Source organism: Sipha flava, unplaced genomic scaffold (assembly GCF_003268045.1).
Source record: "Sipha flava isolate LNK unplaced genomic scaffold, YSA_version1 208_pilon_pilon, whole genome shotgun sequence".
In the NCBI taxonomy this organism is placed as follows: Eukaryota; Metazoa; Arthropoda; class Insecta; order Hemiptera; family Aphididae; genus Sipha; species Sipha flava.
This window is the reverse complement of record NW_020272815.1, coordinates 585,032-607,442: the sequence shown is the minus strand read 5'-3', so window position 1 is coordinate 607,442 and position 22,411 is coordinate 585,032. Positions and strand designations below refer to the sequence as shown.

General features: G+C 28.4%; 3 protein-coding genes across 3 annotated transcripts; all 3 read right to left on the bottom strand.

The window, feature by feature from the left end:
- Nucleotides 1–463: 463 nt before the first annotated feature.
- On the bottom strand, nt 464–2,432 carry LOC112682676 (myotrophin-like). Its single transcript, XM_025553355.1, has 4 exons — nt 1,978–2,432; nt 1,522–1,632; nt 736–819; nt 464–666 (listed from the first exon to the last, which is right to left on the bottom strand). Exons 1-4 carry the CDS (start codon nt 2,101–2,103, stop codon nt 565–567), a joined length of 423 nt encoding a protein of 140 aa, XP_025409140.1. The 5' UTR covers nt 2,104–2,432; the 3' UTR covers nt 464–564.
- A 2,172-nt stretch (nt 2,433–4,604) lies between these two features.
- LOC112682679 (SET domain-containing protein SmydA-8-like) lies at nt 4,605–10,793 on the bottom strand. Its single transcript, XM_025553358.1, has 6 exons — nt 10,168–10,793; nt 7,137–7,502; nt 6,736–7,027; nt 6,567–6,662; nt 6,383–6,459; nt 4,605–4,974 (listed from the first exon to the last, which is right to left on the bottom strand). Exons 1-6 carry the CDS (start codon nt 10,711–10,713, stop codon nt 4,885–4,887), a joined length of 1,467 nt encoding a protein of 488 aa, XP_025409143.1. The 5' UTR covers nt 10,714–10,793; the 3' UTR covers nt 4,605–4,884.
- A 6,855-nt stretch (nt 10,794–17,648) lies between these two features.
- On the bottom strand, nt 17,649–21,462 carry LOC112682660. The gene is made up of 7 exons (XM_025553336.1): nt 20,686–21,462; nt 20,430–20,564; nt 20,055–20,365; nt 19,456–19,707; nt 19,008–19,367; nt 18,587–18,821; nt 17,649–18,091 (listed from the first exon to the last, which is right to left on the bottom strand). Exons 1-7 carry the CDS (start codon nt 21,176–21,178, stop codon nt 17,811–17,813), a joined length of 2,067 nt encoding a protein of 688 aa, XP_025409121.1. The 5' UTR covers nt 21,179–21,462; the 3' UTR covers nt 17,649–17,810.
- Nucleotides 21,463–22,411: the final 949 nt, after the last annotated feature.

The window sequence follows — 22,411 nt, the reverse complement described above, 5'->3', positions numbered from 1 at the left end:
ATAATTTATTAATTATAATTGAATAATGAATACATAGTTTATGATGTTTATATTAACTTGTTTACAGGCAAATAACTTCTAAAAACTATATCTTAATACTCTAACAATATATTTATAAAATCTATTTTAACTTTCTTCATAACAAAAAATATTGTATTTCATTAAATGATCAATCATTAACTAACATACATTATTGTATTAATAGTTATAATTATAAATCAATTAACTTATTTTCAAACTGTTCCAACAATTCTTATAAGAATAAGTTTTTGAAAATATTGTCTAATTTCACTAACCAGTGAAAAAACATTTCATTTACATATTTATGATATCTAACTTATTTTTCAAAACTAATAAGTAAATCAAAAGTAAAATGCAATTACATAAATAAATAATAAATAAATAAACAATAATTAAATAATTATGCTAAGTAACATAGATATTTTTAAATGTAATTAGTAGTTTTATTGTTTTTTTTTCTCAATAATAGGTGAATAACATTAAAAAGGTATGTATATATTTTAATAAATTATGCATTAGATGTTGAATTGAGGTAAAAAATAACTACTGAGTTTCAAGTCGTTTCAACAAATTTATCATTTCAGAATCTTCAATACATTCATAATACTTTAATCCTTGTGGAGTTAATAAAGTTGTTGTTGCACCCTGTAAGTATCAAATTTTATGAAAAATAAATTTGTTTGACAAAGAAATATTTATGGGATGATTACTTACTTTATCAATTAAATATTTGGCTACTCTAAGATGATTTTCCCACAGAGCACATAGTAATGGAGTAATACCAAAATTATCTTTCTTCTGAAAATATTACAGATTCATATAAATTATAGTTTAAATTAGATAAACAAATAAAAATCATAATAATAACTCTTTGATTATTAATGACATAGATTGCATGATTATAACAACTATAAAGTTCCAGTTATCGATACATATAAATAAGACTAAATTATAAATTATTAATAGCTGACAATAATATAATAAAAATACATAATTCAATACATTTGCTAAATATTTTATCAAAATAAACGTTAAATAATTAATTTGTATAATTTAAATTTGAAATTTTTTAAGATTTATATGTAATATAAAAACTCATAAATACATTCATAATATACACTGTATTAAGGATATATTAATATTATTTTTATGTAGCTTAATAATCACAGAAATTATAAATTTAAATTAAATACAAAGATTAAAAATAAAATATTATTATATTTTATTAAAAGTTACATACAATCAATTAATAACAGAAAAATTATTAGTTAGATAACAGATTAAATTAATTGTTGTATATATTAAAAAAACATAGTGGTTTAATGTAAAACTAATTTCAAACAAATAGGGAATTTTTGTTTATACATTTATAGAGATAATATGACTAATTGTCATGCAATAGATACCATAATACAAGTAGTTATTTGATAAACATTTCTATTTTGTTTACACAAAAAATTTATATCATATTGAAATAATGATTTGTTTGTAAATACTTACATTTATATCAGCACCATTTTGAATTAAATATTCAACAATATCTAAATGACCATAATCACATGCTTTATGTAACATTGTTCTCCCATTTGAAACATTGTTTATATCCCAACCCTAAAACAAACACCCCACATGCTTATAATAAAAAATGATATAATTTAAATTGTAGTGATTACTCTCTTATCTAATGTGTTATATAGAGTTTATGAACACTAATGCCTATCATGATTTTAACATTTTACTAAAATTATTATTAAATTTATACTGTCCAACTAATTATATTATTCTTATAGATTATTTTAAAAATTACTTATTTACTTTATTGGATTTACTATTCTGTAGATACTAAGTAATTATCTTGGAAAAAATGACAATGTAAATCATAGTGGCTAGTGAAATTTGTATATTTTATTTTTGTAATTAACAATTAGAGATCTTACAGGAAAAATAAAATATTACCCCATTTTTTCTGGCAAGTCTTTGTAATTGTTCCTTAACCGTGTCAAGATCACCGATCTGTAAGGCCCATGATAAATCTTCACTGGCAACCGTACTGCTTGCATTTTCGTCGGGGCAGACTTCCATTTTACTAAATCCTATAAACTTTGGATTCTTAACGACGATTCAAGGTGAACAATTGTACAATAATAATAACAATAATAGATGCAATGAAATGAAAGTGAAAACGTTTTGAGAACTGTAGTTAACTTGTATCACATACAATGCGACAACCAATTTAACACGATTTATTGAAAATAGCGAAGTTACGGGTTCGGCTGTACGCTATTGAGCGGAATACTATGGAATTATTCAATAGTCAGTTGTAGGTGAGGTGCACTATTAATCTTTATTACTTTCTGATATAGGTAGGCCACCGATATATTATCATTTTGCTACCTTATCAAGTCATATATGAAATCGTTCATTATTATCAGACAAAACTATGCTAATCATTTATGACTTCGGGCCCGAAGGACTATCTAACTGCTGTTCGACGGCCAAAGAATTTGTATATAATATAGACCGAATCAAATGGAGGTATTGTTCACAGCACGATATAGTAGATTAAATGTAGGTACTCACGTCGTGGTTAATACGCGGGCACCCATTTTTTTTATGCATATAATTACTTTCATTGAATTACTTTATTTATTTCTAAAAATTGAAAAGTTTATAAAACTCGATATTTGCCGTAGACGTCCATATACGCTACCTGTACTTATAGGCACTTACATAATATTTTGATGTACCTACATCGTTTAAATAGGTATGGAATAGTAATGCCAAAAACGCAACAACAGTACGCATTATTACAAAAAAGTATTTGAGCAACGGTTATACTCGTAACCAGTGGTTGAATTGGAAAAAAAAAATAAAGGTGGACTCTAAATGTAGCTGAACAATTAGCGTTCCAAAGCAAATTAATCTAAAAAAAACCGTGGGGGACTTTGTCCCCCCCCACCACCTAAATGCATCTACAATATAAATAATTAAATATATCTAATGATTAACACAGATATCTATAACAAATAATAAACAATACTAATAAGGTATTTATTTGTATTAATTCTATCAACACAGCAACACGTCTAGCAAATTTAAAATCTAAAATGTAAATATATAGCCACATGATAAAATTAATTAATCAATTACCTTTCAATTTAAAATAATTCATGTATTTTACTGTTGCCTACAAAAAGTAAATATTAAATTTATAGATTATAAATGTTACTCTTTAATTAGTATATTAATTTTTTTTTGTCAATATTAATTTTAATATTTGAAGTTTAATATTAGTCAAATAATTTATTTCATCCCGTCACATTATTTTTAGGACTAAGATTTGCTGAGAGTTAAATAATAATTATTTTTATCATAGTTATGTATATGTATTACTTTAAAATGTATGACCAAAAAAATTTAAGGAACTTTTAACTGTATTTATTAACTTTTTTTTTAGGTAGGTACTAGGTACTTAAGTAAAAAGGGCTAATAACTTTTTTTGGAAAATCAAGTTTTTTTTATAAATTTTATCAAATTACAAAAAAATAAAAATTGCCGGGACTGACGTTCATTGATAATCAGATTGTACATCAGTTTTTCTAATAAATTTTATTTCTACTTTTTTTTTTTTTTAAGGCGGGATTTATGAGGGTGGATTATCAAAAAAAAAAATAAAAGTACACCGGTAACAGGAATCTGCGCACGTCTATGATTTATTATTAAATTAAAGTGTTTTAATTACCTTGGTTATTGTTTTTCTTTTTATTGAAAAAGTCCGATATGGACAATTTTTGACGTTTATTCATGTTTATTTGTTTATTGCTGACGTGACATGTAGGACTGTAGGAGTGCGGTTGAGGTGTTTACTATTTTCAACAAAATTACAATTTATAAATTACATACGCGAGTACGCGACAAGCTAACATAATACCGATTACTCATTCGTGGCGCACCTCGTTTCCAAATAAAATATAAATAATATTTAATTTTCCTTGAAAACGATCACCATTTGTTAATCGTCGATAACTAAAACAACGGACGGATTCTCAAAATACGGAGTCAATATATTATTATTGTCAATGGTTTACTAAGGATCGTTATATCGGTACACCCAGGGAAGTTTTCGTAATAATTATATTTTTAGCAATTTAGCAGCTTATACCACGAATTAATATGCAGTGGAAACACTTGAAACGTGTTACATAAATTATATAACATTATTATATATGTTATTATTGCGTTCCTAATATACATATGTGCTAATAATAATGAACAGATTACGAACTAATACCAAAAATTAAATAAAATATTAATCGTTTCCAATTTTTTTTCATATTTATTTAATTTTTCTTAGAATCAAATTCATATTCATATAATTGTTGAAGGACGCTGCGTCCCCTGCGTTCCTTGATGAATTAAATTAAGGGGTACGCTATAATATGAAGAAAAATGAAGAGTAGCTCAGACCCTCTGCGTCCCCCCCCCAATTCAACCACTGCTCGTAACTACTTGTGTCATACTGTCATGGTACATACCAAATATTATTTTAAAAACTTAAATTATTGAGTGTTCAATGTAGAATATTTGATGCTTAATTAAACTGCAATGTAATTTTCATGAGATTGTTGTTAATATTTTAACTCTGGCGTTATAACAGATCATTTACTTAGTTGAACCGAGCCATAGTCTCGAAGATGGCTATTATACAATTAGTACGCGAAGATATTTAAAAGTATAAACTATTAAATTGTTAGATATTTCGCATGATTTGTTAGTTATTTACAATTTTAATTTTAATTTCATTTAATTCATTTATCAAAAATAAAATGTTTTGGGCTTGCACCGAAGTTAAATACTTTATAGTTATGGTTTTTTTGTGATACTTGTGTTGGCATCTCCATCCAGGACACTTACTGATATCTTATAAAGGTTACTTATTTGTTCTTTGAAGATCTAAAAATAAAACATATATTATTACATTTTTATGTATACTCGTGTATTTAAATTTGTATATTGTATACCAATAATAATGATTATAAAAACAATACAAGTAAATAAAACCGTTCATAGGTAGGTACATCAAATGTCATAATCTTGAGATTATTTACTATTGTTTATTATAAGTACGAGTTAAAATGTGGATGGATACATTCAATGTATTTTTATAAACAATAAGTTATGATGCTGAGAAGTAGTACTAGTCTGAATACTATTGAGATATATCAAACTTTATTGTAAGATGTATGTACACTAATTATGGATTAGGAAAAATAAAATGTAAAATGTATTATTAAAAATAAATTAAATAAACAATATTTAAACACAAAAATTTGTAGGCACCTATCGAATTTACTTATTTGTATATTTTATTAGATTCTTTTTATTGAAATTCACTATTCACTTGTCTTCGAGTTATACTTGTTTATTTTAACCCATCACGGTCGTTGGTAATTTGGTATACAATATGTGAGCGCGACGCTCACATATATAACATTTCTTGCGTCAGTCCAGTGGCGTCATTTCAGTTCTTAATAGAAGGAGCTAAATATTTTGACCAGCTTAAATAGGTAACTTAAAAAAAAAAATCGGTTTTTGCACTCGCAATCAAATCTCTACTTAGATTTTCATCAAAGTACTGTATCTATCTTAAAGTTAGGTATTTTTTTCCGTCTTATTTTGTCCCTGAGCCATCATTAATTATTTTTGAACAATTATTTTCTACAAATTAAAATTTTTTATTTTGGTATTCATATTTTATAATATAAATATATACAAATTATAATATAAACGTTTGCTAATAATTGTAATTATTGTTATAAAGGGTGATGAAATATAAAAAAAAATTAATAAATGATAAATATTATGTCAAATTTTTTGAATAATTGATTAGAGAAAATGATGTTGGCTACTTTTGCGCCTTTGAATTCATCATCTGCTTCAACAGAATAAATAAAATACGTGTGATGAGTTTGGGGTGAAACCCCCTCTATTACATATATTTTATTTGTGCAATTGGAAAACATCTTTACAATAAAGCCTGAGATGTATATGTACAAGTATAATAATAATAAAACTAATATAATAGCAGCTACCGATTGGAATCTGTCGAGTACAGGGTATGATTGTTAATATAATAATTATCATATAAAATGGTAATTATTTCATAGTGAATCATGCATACCGCAAGAGGTAATTAAGTATAGGTGTAAAATTACAAACACTATATTTATTTAACACTTCATAAACTACGACTATAAATTACAGTATCTATTTAAATTATAATTGCACTATATTTATATGTATGCTCTCATACATATAAATATGAATGTATAGGTAAATGTATATGGTACATGATACTTACGTTTAATGTTTTTGTTTTCCAACGAAAACGATCAATTTTTTCCTCGATTACTTTCAAAAGTTCGAGAGATATTAAACCTTTTAAATAATAATATATGATTGTAACAAAATTAAATAAAAATCATATTTTTCATTTACACTTTAATAAAATATATTAAATTATTAAAATTCAGTTTTATATTTACCCAACAGTCGACATTGACCTAATCCAAGTTTTTGTACGATATTCAATACTTCAACACACGATTTTTCCTTGTAGAGTAATTCTTCAAGGCTTAGATCTATTCATACAATTGTTTGATGTATTATAATGACAAAATATGTTCCTTAAATCTACAAACAACCAAATCTTACTATTGTTTTTTGACTTCCATATAAATTTTAATCTTAAATCGACAACAAATGTACTATTTCTATAAATATTAAATGTTTTTAAAATTGTTTCGAAACGTTTCGGACACTGTTGTATACTGTTCATTAATGGACATAATTTTTTAAGAAGAGACGTTATTTCGACACTGGTTACTAATTTATGGCACTCTTTGCATTGCCAGACCGAAAACTTGTTCAACGGATTGACAGGCAAAACGCGACCGCTACAATTTTTTACTGTACAGTTTAAAGCAGCTAATTCCGTTCCGAATTCCTAAAGCAATAGGACAATATATGAATAATAATATAAACCAAAGTGAGTGCCTACACCGATTAGGCTTATTTTATTATAGGTGAATAATGCAACTATATTATGTACTAACTTCTGCATCGCAACATCTATAACAGGTACAAATAAATTGTTTTGACGTCAATAAATGATTTTGTCTTAACGAAGTAGACCAAAGTAAATGAGTATAAGTAGTAGTGATTTCTTGTCCTTTGTAAATCGGCAAGGAAGCTTTCACGATCATTTGAAGTTTTTCGTTAAAATTGTGCATCGTGTTTGGAACACAACAGTGATTCATAAAAGATGCCACGGGATACAAGCCTTTTAAACTTATTAATTTATTGTTACGAGTTATTATTGTTTCAAAACAGTTAGCATCCATAATTTTACAAGTTATTGTCATTATTTGTTCATCTTCCTCCTCTAGTTTCATACTGATGTTTTTTTTTAACTCTTCTACCTTTGAAAATACAAAATAAAAAAAGCAAATTTATATAATTATACGTATTTTTTATTTGCAAAATGATACAGAAAAAGAAGAGATTTTTATATTATTACGAGTATGGCCATATATTTTTTAGACATGTTGAAGTAGTAAGTACCTACAGTAAATACTGTACAGGTACCTCATACCAATACATGCCTCATCCTACAGTAGTATGTAACTATTAAAACATTTAAAATTATTTGTTTTATATTATATAATTTTAATATGCTATTTAATTATAGTATGATCTGGCAATCTGCCTTCGAAATTAAATCAGGAGATTTATATTTCTTGTAAAATTTTACATGGATTCATTATTCGAGGTAATTATGCGTTAAATGCTAGATTAATTTTGTTAGATTTTACAAGTAGTTATAAATTTGAAGAACACGAGATGAAGCTAATATATTCAAACGAACCGTATAAAAAAACTTTCACAATCGTCGGTATTCTTATTTTTATCGATTGCATGTTTATACAATGATATTTCTTTTATAAAGTATATAAATTGTTAGTACATGACACATTTATATTTTTAATAAGTATAAATAGTCAAGAGTATAGTAATTAGTATTAGAATGAAAATAAATACCTATATTAATAGAGTATTGATGTAAGAGAAAGATTAATCTGACCATAATCTAATTAGGTATTTTAACGTGAAGTCTAGTATAATTTTCTTATTTAAAAATACGTTCAAAAAAATTTAAATTTTTTAAGTCCTATTGTTTATGAATCAAATAATGCATTACTTATAATTCAAGCATGAATGAATAGTAAATATTGCAAATTATATAATTTGCCAAAGAATATGCAATAAAAATGAAAAAAATATGAAAACAATAAGTAAAATAGAAATTTTGAAAAAATAAAAAGGGTAAAACTCCCAGGTCGAATAGGACTCTACGGTCTAAGGACTGATGAATGATACTGATATTAAGCTTGAAACTAATGAAAGGTAATACTAATTTTTTTCCTTCAAAGAAAATCTCTTAAAATAATTTGAAACTAATTTTCAAGTCTTAAGTATGAATATTGAATGTTTTATGAATTTTTAACTACAAAAATATAGCGGATTTTCGTGATTCTTGTCATTTTGTCAAAATATGATAATCAAGCAGTCATACATTAAGCACAATTTTTTTCATTATCCAGAAAAAAATATATATGAGGAACATTGTATTGAATTTTAAAGAATTTTTTATCCAACCAAAACCATGTCAATGGCATTATATAAAAAAAGATAGGAGGTAGGATATCTAAATATATTCAAGTATCTATAAATTGTTCAAAAAAAAAACTCATAATACGAGTATTTTGAACATTATATCAAGTATTTTATTTATTACCAAGATCATTTAGATCATATTACCATTTAGTGAAAATAGTTTATTATTTTTTGAGTAATAATACAATAAAAAAAGTTCAAATTTGTTTTTATTATAATTTCTAAAATTTCTAATGGAAATTATGCGCATAGATAGAAAAAAGAAAAACACGAATCATGGTAAAATCTTATATTCACTCAGAATCTAAAATCAAATAAAAATATTGTTGTTAACATGCGAGTTATAATAATATTCACTATACCTATTACAAATATAAATATACTGCTGCCTATTAGAAAATAACAAAAATGTAGCTAACAGGATTTTTGTTTTTATACTTTCTAACCGCAAAATTAGTCAATCCACACTTGACTATAGAAACCGCAATCAATTCATCACGACGAGCATATTATGTATATGTAAATGCCACTAATGCATTAGACAATTATTTTTCAAGATATTATAATACATTTATATTGATTTTAATCAAATCGTGCTGCTATATGAGTTATGACGTAAAATTTACAAAGCATTTCATTCAAAACTTTATATCGATTACGAAAGATGAGCGTTAATTTATTCAGTGCTGGTTAACGAATATGTCATCCTGGGGCCGATTTTTGAAATGGACAACAAGTGCTCGAGTATGTTTAATAAATAAAAATGTCAATTGTTTATCAACAAATTATTATGTACAAAAACTCCTTTCAACATCTATAGATGTAATGGAGCATATTGCATAAAAGCTGTCATCGAAGCTGAGGTTATTTGGAGATACATTTTGGACATTTCAGTTCCTTCGAGTATTTTCGAAATAATACATATTGAATCAAATCTCGTATATTGCAAAAAAAAAAAATGTGTTTCAAGATTGTATTTGACGGAATTCGATTAAGAAGTATACCGGAAATTGAACTAAAAGGGAAAATAAGATATAAAAAGGCAAAAAAAAAAAAACTACTGAAGAAATTAAAAAGGTCAAAAATGCATTATAAAATTAATTTGTTGTTACATAATTCCAATTATGTACTAGGGAAAAATGATAAAAATTATAATACGTTGGAAAACTTCGAAACTTTCGTTTTCGCCGTTAAGGAATTGCCACCGGGAGTACGTACCCTTTGCATCAAGTGTATACGTTCAACAACCGAAATGTTTTGTAAATTAGCTGATAAAGTTTTGTACCTCGTACGCACATAGAGGCAGACGGACAGTTTATGTTTGCGTGAGGAGGGGGCGGCACGGGAATACGCATGGTAAAAAAATATTAAGCGGTTGTATGCGGTACGTGCGACGCGCAGCACACCCACCTCGACCGTCGGCTTATCCGTGAATTTTTTTTGCAGCAAGTCCAGGAACGACTTGTGCGCTCCTCCGTTCACTGCCAAGCCCCTGATGGCCGTTACCGCGTTGTAAACGGCCGCCGACCAACGCGATCCGTCGGTCTTCGGGCGCAGCCGCCGCACGTAGCGGCACTCGTCGGCGTGCGCGGGATCGTTGGAACACCGGTCGCTGCACACCGGCAGTCCGCACCCGCCGGCGCACGATCCGGTCGCGGCAAGACCGGGCGCTACGTAGCATACCGGGCACACAGGGCTCTCGGCGACGCCGGTCAACGTTCTGGGCGAGACGATCAGCGGTGCGTCGACCAATATCACGTCACCCTCGGCGTAGTCCTTGGTGGCCACGACGCCCCGGCCAGCCGACACCGCGGGCCCGGAGCCGATCGTCCAACCGACCGCCGACACCGACGGCTCGACCGCGTCGCGCAGGTACGCGGTCGCGCAACGGTTGACGCGGTCCTCCGCGTCGCTGTCGTCCGGTCGATCTCCCGCCGTTCCCCGGCGGCGGTCCATCGTCGTCGTCGTCGTCGTCGTCGTCGGGATAAGCCTTTTCCACCGCAACACTTTTACCGACAGCGGTTGCGCGCGTTGCAGCGACGGCGAAACGAGTGCGCGCATCACCTGCGCTTATTATCGGCGACGGCGACGCGCAATCCGATCGCTGCCGTTGGACCGCCGCCAAGCACGCCGAGAACTTTTTCCGCGCCCGCAGCGACCGAGGAAAGTCGTAAATAAATCATTGGGCGCGCGCCCGTTTCCAGAACAATAATTGTTCAATTTTTTTCGACCGTCGAAACGTCTGCCGATTCATTCGTCATTGTTGTCACTTCGGCCGCGGTACGTTTTCCGTAGACGACGGATCGTTACGGTAACCATTCGTACCCGGTGCTCGACTCGGAAAAATTAAATAAGGGGGGGGGGGTACTCTATTTACTTAAGAGCGTCCCCAAAACTTGTTAAACGTTAAAATTATATAATAATAATAGTAAGGGGCCGTTAAAGTTTCTGAAAATTAGTTGGGGTACTCCGCCCCCCTCCGCGTCCACCCTCAATACGAACACTGTTTGTACCGCGATTGATGTACAGCCTTTCGGCTGCTCCAATATCGTTTACCCGCCCTAGCAGGCGCGGATCCAGAGTCGGGGAACTGTGGGTCGAGCCATTTCAAGAGGCCAATTATTAGGGATGAAACTGAATTAAAAATTAATACCTTGCAAAAATAAAAACACAATATGCTCATAAAAGTGTATAAGTATATTTATATTACATTTTAGAATTAGTGATAGCACAAATAATGATTTATTTACGATTAATAAATATAATCTTATTTTGTCAGTGCAACAAACGGACGGAATAAAATATGATTTACTTAACTTTCTACTAAAACGATATAATTTAAAATATAAATTATGAATTGAAAAATTTTAAATTTTGAATATACATGGCATTCATTTTTAAAATAACTCCGATGAGCCAACTGTCCAAGAGTCCAAATCAAGGTCTAAAAAGAGAAAAAAATTTCCAAGAGGTCAATTTTGTCAACAAATATTAATTTTGGGTCAGCTGACCCACTGACCCCCCTCCCTTCCCTAGATCTGCCCCTGCGCCCTAGCAGTGGCGTTCCGGTAGGGTGGCACGACGGCCGTTAAGTCAAGGGTCTAGAGAGCCCATCGAGCAACGTTGAGAATCCGAAAAAACGGATCACCATTATTGCAGCGTTTAAAATAATAATGATCTTTAGAAAATAATTAAACTACTAGTAAAATGAAAAAACTTTAAAATAAAATCAATATACTATTTAAAAGAATGATTGATACACACTTATACATTATTTTATGTTTGGCGTTTGCTATTTGGTATGAATTTAAATAATCATTTTAATAGAGAAATAACAAGGGAACGCGCTCTATATTTAGAATGGTATAACCTCTAGTCTAAAAAATCGTATTGGCGACCATCGATTACTCGATCCGTACGAGTATGTACGAGTAAGACCGAGTATATACGAGTAAGTGGCCTGACATTATGATACTTTTAGTCGAACAAAAAACAGCTCGATAGGTTAAATTCGAAAATTTAATCAATAAGTTTACTGAAACAAAAACAAGAAAGAAAATATTTTAAATTTTGTAATGACCTCGTTTATATTATTTAAACCAGAAAAATGAGATACAAATAACGTGTAATAAAAAGCGACCATAATTATAATAAACAATCATGAATATGCATATTCATGATTGCTTATTAAACGTGTTTTTAATTATTTATTACGTATTAGCGGAGGTGGATCTTTGTAAGACCGCTGGATTATTTTCCCACCAACAATCAGAGTTCTAGTTATACCATTACTTACATATCTATACTTTTTTTTTATTACAATTATTTTAGTTTTTGTTTTATTAATTATGTAAATATATATATATGTATATATTCTTAACTACAAAGTATATTAATTTGAAAATAATTTTTATATTGGTTTACGTCGATATTAAAATTAAATTACTTTTTTAACAGTACTTTTTACAACTAGAATAAACAATTAAGTTTTAAGTAACAGATTTAAAAATAATTCATTTTTTACTGTAAAAGTTATTGAGCTTATAAATAGCTAATAATAATAATTTATATATAAAAAAATATGTTTGTAATATAATATATGTATTTAAAGCTTCCGGATATGTATTAGGCCCCGGGATCTTAGATACTATAAAAACGGATTTGTGTGAATGTCAACACATTTATCGTAAGGATATGAAATTGACAAATATTTGAGTTTGGCAATCTCTTTAAAAAAAAAAAAAATGTTTTTTACATTATATTATATATACATTGAACTTTCTTTTGTAACGACCGACTTTCTTACTATAACATATAATTAGTAAAATAATTACAATAAGTGAGACTCTACAATTAAAATACAAATAAAATACGCTAATAAGCGCTAAATTATGAATTAAAAACTAGAGTGAGTTCACTTAGTGGTTCATCTGACGTTTATAAAGAGGTACCTACTTCGATAAAAAAAAAAAGAAAAACATTTTAATTTATAAAATAGATCATATGCTCTCAAACGAATTTCATCCATCACTCACTTTGAAAATCAAACATTTTATATAAACATGCAATATCCCATTTCTGAGTTCAAACATATTTTAAATTACCTTTTTGGATGATATCAGTTAAAACGCACAACTATTGATATTAAAAAGTATTTTTATTAAAATTAAAATAATCTTAATCATATTTATCTTAATAGGCTATAAAAAAAATCTTTTAATTTTAATTTTTTTTTTAAATGTATCGCATGTGAAGGATACACTTCATGCATATTAACGAGTTTATTAATATCATGCTCGAATTTACTTAAAAACAGCCGTAAATCACCGCGTTTGATAATATGCAGTTGATTTCTCTTTTTATTAGCAGTGTTGCATCAATACTAAATCCATATTCGAACAAATACGATAAATTTAATGTTTTTATAAATCGTTGAACAATCAACTATAAAACAGGATATAGTTGCATGATTGGCTTTTGCATCAAAAACTCTTGATATCCATTCTTGATTTTGAGTTTAATCTCCTCGTTTAAAATATTCTGGAATCGTTCTTTAAAATTAGCGTGAAGATTGTTTTAATAAGATTCTACTGTTAAATTAGGAATGTTATTAAATTAATATTTGCCAATATTTCTCTAATAACAGTTTGGCTACGAATATTTTTTTTGATAAATAACGCACATAGGCTATAACGGATTTGTTCGACTTTAATGGTACCGAATTCAATATTTAATGTATTCCACACTATATTACAGGTCACTTTTATTATTATATTACCACTAACAATACTCCATCCCACGAAGAAGTTCTGACTACGCATTGTATTATAAAAGTAATATAATCAATAATACTGTGGGGATACAGTGTGTAGCCCTACTAATCTCACGGTACCAACTGTTACCTACTTCATTATTTGTATTTTATGTATTATGTTTTACGAGTACTTATAATGATATTAAATTTAATTGATTTTAAGACCTGACTGTTTTAACGACGACGGTTACTTTACTCGCTCTCGCCACCGAGTTTGATGTCCGTGTTTTGCTTGATGCCAATTGTCTTTTCTGTTTTGTTAAGCCACGTCGGGTTATAACCTAGGTATACCTATAAACTATAGTTTTTAATATTTCTTAAAATACTTTCATTTTAACTTTTAATAATATAGACAAGTAGACTTACATTGCTTTATATTTAAAATATTTTCATTTAATGAAAAAGCTTCATCGGCAAGAAAAACAAAATTCATGTTTTATACAGTATCCTTATTTTTGAAGAGGCTTAATTTTTTGTTGTTGTAAAAAGTCAAAAAATAATGTACTTTCAATTACTCCACCATTAGATACTGTTTCTTTTTTACCTACATCTATCTAAATAAATTCGTAGTTTCTGTTAACAATAGCCAATAACACAAAGCTGAAAAACCCATTATAGTTGTAAAATTGTGCTCCTGTTTTTGGAGGTTGATCAATTCTGATGGGCTGCTTACCGCCGATAGCGCCACCACTGTTAACAAATCGCCATTGATTTTGAAAGCCAGAGGCTTATATTACTCCATTCTGAAGAATTCGTAGGAAAATATTAAAAAAATTAAAATTATTATGAATTTACTATTAATACAAAAATTATTTAAATGAACATATTATTTTTTAAGTTACGATGAAATAAACATCGTTTAATCGAGCGATATAGTGGAAACCCTCGATTTTATCAAAATATAATTAACAATATTTACTATAACACTTATAAAGTTTTTGATTGATAGAGGAATAAACAATGACATGAAAGCTTGAATAGGAAGTGGCCCACTGATCACATCTATAATATTACTTAATATACCTATATATTATAAAACCATTTTTTTTTTTTTTTTTTTTAGTAGACCCGCAGTACTAAACAGTTATACTTAAGCAAAAAAAATAAGTAGGTGGATATGTTTTAGCTATATTATAATTTTAATAAGCGTTTCGGTTTTTCATTTTAAGCTCCATATAATGATATAGATTAATAGATACTATTTTTATATTATTTGGTAGTTATGTTACGTGCCACCGGCTCAATTTCAAACTGAGCAGTCGAAGATGTGTTTAATTTTAATTAATTAGACATGAGAATTAAACTTTTAATATATTTAATACGTTTATTTTATAATTCAGTGTTAAACAAAATTCTGCTATTGAGTGACGTGAAGTTGCTTGCAGTTCCGAGACTAGAACTTATCTGATTTGTGTTCGTTTTCATCATCCTTTTATATTGCTCCATTGACGTCATAGGACTTGTTTTGGCAATATCCAGCGATAGGCCTTGTTCCTATTCTAGGAATATAGATTGACATTTAACGCACCTTCCAATTATTACTCGGCTCACGACCAATCAGTTAAATATGACAATACGTTGTCTTACGCAATACAAATAATATAGTGTTACATAATCACACACGGTTTCTATTTATATATGGTAGCCCATAACAGTTAATTAACAATATAGAATTTTTATTTGACAAAACTTATACATTTGTTGTTTTACATAGTACAGAAGCAAAATGTTATGGATTATGAGGTTATTTATTGTCTATAATTTAAATATGATTCTGTGAAGTTATTATAAGTGACAATTAGTAAATTAATTAATATATAGGCACTTAACAAATAATTATATTCTTTGCAAGTATACCAATCTAGCTATATAAAACGAGACTTTTTTTTTTTACATTCAAGAATTTGATAATAAAAGTTATTTAAGATTGAGTATATACTACTATTATGATCTCATAATTTATATTTATACATTACAAATTTTTTACATAAAAGGCGACTATAGTAACCATTTATTTAATTAAAATGTTCGCCAATTACAATCTAAAGATAAATGTTTAACAAAGTATGATAAATAAAATTTATTGTTATGAGAATAGGTACATTCATAACATAGCCATTTTTATGAAACATACGATGATAAGTTTATTTTATTTAAAGATTATTTGATTTAGTTATTGATTACTTATTTAAAGATCTATGAGAAGCATGAAGATATGACCTGTTTTGAGTCTATATAATTGTACAATAAGTGCATAGTCTTTAAAAAGCTTAACATAAATAATCTATGAAATCATTAAATATTAGACATTAAAAAATATCAACTAAATTTTAATTTTAATTTTTTATTTAATTAAAGTCCATATATTTTACATCAACAATGTATAAGTTTTAAAAATAAATTTAAGTAATTTTAATTTATCTAACTGATCATAAACCTTCAAATAATTAATTACTTATCAAATTTCAAAATCGATAAATGAACTAAATAAATATGATACATCACATAAATATATTAGGAACTAATAACTTAATATACAAAATATAATACACAAATCAATTGTATAAATGATTATTTATAGCATTAAGATAATTAACGAAAACACTGTAAAATAGAAAATTCTTAAACAACAAGAGTTCTTTAAATCTATAGCATACAAAACTATTATTAAATTATAATTGTAATAATTATCATAAAAAACACACCCTGTAAAATGATAAGTTAACATTAAAATTAAACAATGATTATGATATAAGTAACATGAAAAATGAGATAATAGAATATTAACAATTTCACAGTGTATACACTTTTATATTAATACATTTAGATACTTATAAAATTCATGAAAAAATTAGAAAAATCCTCAATGAATCATGAAATTAATACTATATATATTGTTTTAGAAATATTTTATTACAAATTATACAAAATTAATTAAAATACTTCAACAAATTGTAAAATATTAATAAATAACAGGATGAATATTACATTATCGTAAAATTGTTCTACAATGAACATAGTTTTTATTTAATGAATAAATTGGTAATTACAGAACAAAAACTCTGCAAATTAAATTAAATCTTTAATACTATGAATGTACTTAAAGAATTAAAAAATACATATATAATTCACATATTTTTAAAGTGTCAACAATGAAAAATATATCAAAAGGACAAATAACATTTTTACAAAAGATAAAAATTATGTATAGATTAATAAATTATTATTAGTATGATAATTCAATTACTGAAATTTAAAAACATAAAATTTACATCACGCATTATAGATTCTTATTATTAAATTACAATAAAATTATGCATAAAATAATAAATTAAAATTGTATAAATTTAATAAAATACTTATTTAAATATATTTATTTTAATAATTTACAATTATCTATAATCAAATTGACAAATAGACGTTTTAAAATATGTTTGATTACAAAATTAATAGGAATATAGTTTTGGATTAAAAAAATGTTCACTCTTTAAAAAACAAATTTTTTGGAGTAACATTGTGATTTGATTTTTAAAGTAGAAAAGATGTAGACTACATTATAAATATTACATTTAGCAATAAGATAACTAAACTATGGTAGAATACAATTATTTAAATATAAATCAATTATTAAATTATTTATAAATAATACATCAAACTAAACTAAAAAGTATAAGTCATTATAGTTTCAAATCATCAAAAGAATACCTCTTAATTAATTGTTAACAATAAATATGAACAGTTATTTATTAGAATGCAATAGTATTGATGGTATTTGATTTGCTTGGGGTAGGTCCAAATCCATATTTATTTTCTGCGTAGACTTTTCATCATTATCCTTATCTTTAGGTAATGCGCTTGAATTAAGTGAAACTTGATTATTTTTCATAGATTGAAATACTTTTTTAGTAAATGTTTCTGATTTGTTTATTAGAAGTTGTGGCATGCTTTCATACATCACCTCCGAGGTTTTTAGTTTGTCTGGTAACTTTAATTTAAAGTTCAAAAATTCATTTGTGAAACCTTTAAAAATAAAATGCAACCATTACAATTTTTATATTTTCAGGGATTTTATAGAATTATATATTAAAATAAGTTAAATTTTATTATAAAATTAAAAAGCATAATTAATTATTTTAATATCTGATTTAAAACTAAAAACTAACTAATTATGAACTGTAGACAATTTGATTAAATAGGTACAATACATTTAAATTATACAGTTTAGTTTGATAAATATATTTTGAATATATATACATACATTAGATTGGTAATACAAGTTTTGATAATGAAATAAATATTAAATACATATGATTAGTTATAATTAACAGACACATATTATAAATTAGATTAAACAGAAAGTGAAATTTGGATTGTGTTTATTAAATAGTGAAATAGTAGAATTTCATAAAAATACTAAAATACTTTAACAGTATTTAAAAATTAAAAAAATAATGTAAAAACTAACTAGTTTTAGAAACAAAAATATATTGTATGTAGGAAATATGTAACTCTTACGTTTTTTAATATAGCTTAACTTTTGAAACTTTGAATGTTTTACCCATCCCAAAAGATTAACATTGTTATGTTTTCTCATCCAAGTTTTGTTTTCATCTTCTTCATCGTTATGTGAGCAGAACAAAGGCCATAATTTGTTACCATAAAACAAATCATAGTATTGGGTACATATTTGTCTGACACAATCTTCAGTTAAGATATTTGAACGGGATTTTACTTGAGCTTTTTTACATTCCTGAAAAAAACATTTATGGCCAAAACAATTATAAAATATACTGACTGGTAAGACATTTCAAAATAGAAATTTTGAGTAATTTATTGTTAAATCAAAATTTTAGAAGTAATATTATATATTTAAGACTAAATGTACAGATATAATTATAACCAAATAAACACAATTATTTAAAATATTGATTCATACCCTAATTAAATGAAATAATTTGAAGGTAACTTCAATTTGTACGAGTTGTATTGCTGGTTCATCTAAGCTTAAAGGTGGATTATCAGCTACACGTTTTCTTTTATTTATTTCATCTATACATGTTTGTACAGAATCTTCTGAAATAATTAATTGAGAAGTCCTTATTCTTAATGGAATTGGTGTGATATCGTTACTAGCAATTATTTCAGTTTTTACATTAGGGTCTGATGGACGAGGTAAAGGACAACGAGTTGGTCGTGGAGTCGGGTGTATGGATTGAGAAGTTAGTCTAGGTGAAGCATTTTGCTCTGAAGAATTTCGTGGAAAAGGATATCGAGGGGATGGCATATTTTTTAACACCTGTTAACATACAAAATACATTTTATTAATTAATAATACATTTGTTATAAATTAATTATTTTTTCCTCATTTGTAATTGATTATTTACTGGTTTTAATATAAATCTATAATCCACTCCTCTTCGTTGTGATGACACCATAGGTCGATAGCCTGCTGGTAAAATAACTGAACGAATAGTTGGATGCTGTTGTCCGATGCGAATATTATTTTCGATATTTGGCTGTAAGTTACCACGAGTAAGTATAGTTCCAGATTTTTGAGATATTGGAACCTGCATGTAATTTGTATTGAGTGATTGAATACTTGATGTAGAAGGTCTATTATCATTTGCATTTAATACCTTTAAAATTATAATTTTTAATTATTTTCCAGAAGGTTAGGTTAGAAGATATACTATCTGATAATTTGGATCCAGCCAGAGTATACATTAATTTTAATATAGTACTTACTTATTTTATAACTAACATACCATTTTTTAAACCTTATTTTATAAATTATTGCTACTTTTATTATTTAATTTTTATTAATTTATATACATACATATATATCATTATTCATTTAAACAGTAAATACAACTGATTATTTAAATAAATAAAGACACTTAATTCTTAATATTTAAGGTTGAATAGAAAAATATTATACAAGTTGGATATATTGATTATAAACACTTTTTCAGATTTGACTTACTTGTGTTGGTATATTGACAGAGTTCAGAACTAATTTACAGTCCGTACCTTGCTGAGAAGTAACAGTAGCATTTCGGAAATTGGATGGTAAAATAACTGAACGAACTGATTGGTGCTGAGATTTTTGATGTTGATTATCAACATTAGACCTTATAGTATTTGTAGAAAGTACAGTTCCAGACTTTTGAATAAAAGGTATTTGCATAAAATTTGTATTGATCTTTTGTAAACTAGATATAGGAACACTTTTAGTACGGTTTGTTGAATTTGTTGCTAATATGAAACTGGTACCAGCTTTTTGTTCTTTTAACTCTAAAATTTGTTATTAGTTTATTCAGCTGCCAGCTTAACTTATTAATTATAAGCAAATACTTACTAGGTCTCAAGGCAATTTTTGGGGCCTCATTTCCTTTTACTTGACTATAATAAGCTGAGTTTAACTTAGGAATATTAATGCCAGATCTTTGTAAAATTGGAGTTGTTGATGTGGTAATCCCGATAGTTCTGGGCACTATAACACAATATTATTTTACTATAGTAATGCATGCAAAAGTTAAGAATATATTAATGCCCTATTATCAACTAAAGAATTATTAATAACAGAACAAAACAATGCATTTGGGTAAACTTACAATTGTTGTCTACAGCAGTTGAAATCGGATTTTTTAAAGATTGTGGTCCTAAAGGAGAAATTATACTAGGATTTGCTTTATGAGCACTTGATGTAAGAACGAATTGTGTGTTTTGTTGTGATTCGCTAGCTATTGTATTAGTAGTAACATTATTCATTCTGACAATATGAGCACCAGACGGTAACACGTAAGAGACGTTTGTTGGCTGTGAACTGGATGATAGAATATGCCTCACATTGCCAGTATTTACATACTGGGGCCCGATCGCTCGAGCGGTTGATTGGACCACATACTGATGTGTGATTGGTACTTGTGAACCAGCAACGAGGGTGTAATTGGTGATAGGTCTTAAGTTGCTAGACGTCAGTTGTATGAAGTTACTGGAAGACGGTGTAACAATGGCTGACGTTGTTAGGCTTGTGAATATTTGACAGGTCACCGCTGTCGGCGTCTGGAATGTAGTGAAACTATTGGTACGAGTTTTCTGATCCATTTCGTGCGACAGATTAAAGCAGACTTAACCTAGCCGTATTGCACGAGCGTGCAATCGACACGCTATTGAGGATCGCAAACGATTTCGTTTTTCCGTTGGTTACGAGCGAAAACAAATCACGGAAAACACGAGAAATTACGAACGTGAAAAACGTTGACGTTCCGAGTGAAAATAAAATATTTCGTACAACCACAAGAGGAACTGTACCGACTGTTCAAAGTTAATCAATGCACCAAACAAACGCTGAGCGGCTGACGGTTTTGACCGCTAATAATGGTATAGATAACCGGTGAACGGTGTACGCAGTCTACACCGGTGCGTTGATAAAAACTGCACTGTGTTAACACCGTGTGAACCGTGATAAAAATGATAAGATGGAGTCTGAGCAATAAGGAGGAAAACAAGGAGACTATTGATTTTTGGTGGCTCGTGTGGCTAACCTAACCCATAGGCGCGCGCAGACACAACTGGCAGATTGGTCGTACGTAACGCATAAACATTTAACAACAAATGTAGACAGGTTAACTTACATTTCACGTAATAATTATATCTATCCAATATTCTTATACACGTGTTTACCGTTCACCGAACGTTTCGAAGTGGTTGAACATAATGTGGTTATTTATTATTATCAAAGCCGTAACTGGGGGGGGGGGTCCAGGGGTCCGGACCCCCCTCCACCGAAATTTTCAAAAGTTGAAACATTTTAGCGGTGAATATAGTTTATTAACTATAAATTGTATTAAATAATTATGTTATTAAATAAATAATTTTTTTTTAAAGATTTTTATCATAAAATAAAAGTTAGGTATCATATAAAAGTTTAGATTTGATTCTTGTATTGTAAACATTTTTCTTTTTAAAAATTTAACATTGAGATTCAACACTTTCTCTGCCAAATAGAAGGTTTTTTAACCATTCTAGACATTACAGAGCCATATTAGGACTATAATCATTGTGCCTTAAGGCTAGTGCCTACGATAGTGTTAATACGAACCTGACGGACCCCTATCATCTCGTTTCAATGATTATTATTGCTTAACGGTTATGCCGAAGTTCATAGCCGCACACGACCGAGAGCGATTATTGTTTTTGAAAAGACCGAAAGGTTTATTGGAAGAAGATGGGATCCATTGGATGTAAACCGGTCACCATTCGGCATATTCTTTTTTGTGATACGAGTGCCCAGAAGAAGGTATATAGAATTTTTAACATGTAAGATGAACGCGATAA

Bases quoted from the DNA above. Each gene is read 5' to 3' on its own strand.
- LOC112682676 (XM_025553355.1), bottom strand. From the start codon at position 2,103: ATGGAAGTCTGCCCCGACGAAAATGCAAGCAGTACGGTTGCCAGTGAA. The intron at 1,633-1,977 runs GTAATATTTTAT...TGTTTGTTTTAG, and splicing joins GACTTGCCAGAAAAAATGGG to GGTTGGGATATAAACAATGT. The intron at 667-735 runs GTAAGTAATCAT...TGATACTTACAG, and splicing joins CCAAATATTTAATTGATAAA to GGTGCAACAACAACTTTATT.
- LOC112682679 (XM_025553358.1), bottom strand. From the start codon at position 10,713: ATGGACCGCCGCCGGGGAACGGCGGGAGATCGACCGGACGACAGCGAC. The intron at 7,503-10,167 runs GTGGGTGTGCTG...GTATTTTCAAAG, and splicing joins CGGATAAGCCGACGGTCGAG to GTAGAAGAGTTAAAAAAAAA. The intron at 7,028-7,136 runs GTTAGTACATAA...CTATTGCTTTAG, and splicing joins ATAGATGTTGCGATGCAGAA to GAATTCGGAACGGAATTAGC.
- LOC112682660 (XM_025553336.1), bottom strand. From the start codon at position 21,178: ATGGATCAGAAAACTCGTACCAATAGTTTCACTACATTCCAGACGCCG. The intron at 18,822-19,007 runs GTATGAATCAAT...TGTTTTTTTCAG, and splicing joins AATTATTTCATTTAATTAGG to GAATGTAAAAAAGCTCAAGT. The intron at 18,092-18,586 runs GTAAGAGTTACA...TTATTTTTAAAG, and splicing joins GTTAAGCTATATTAAAAAAC to GTTTCACAAATGAATTTTTG.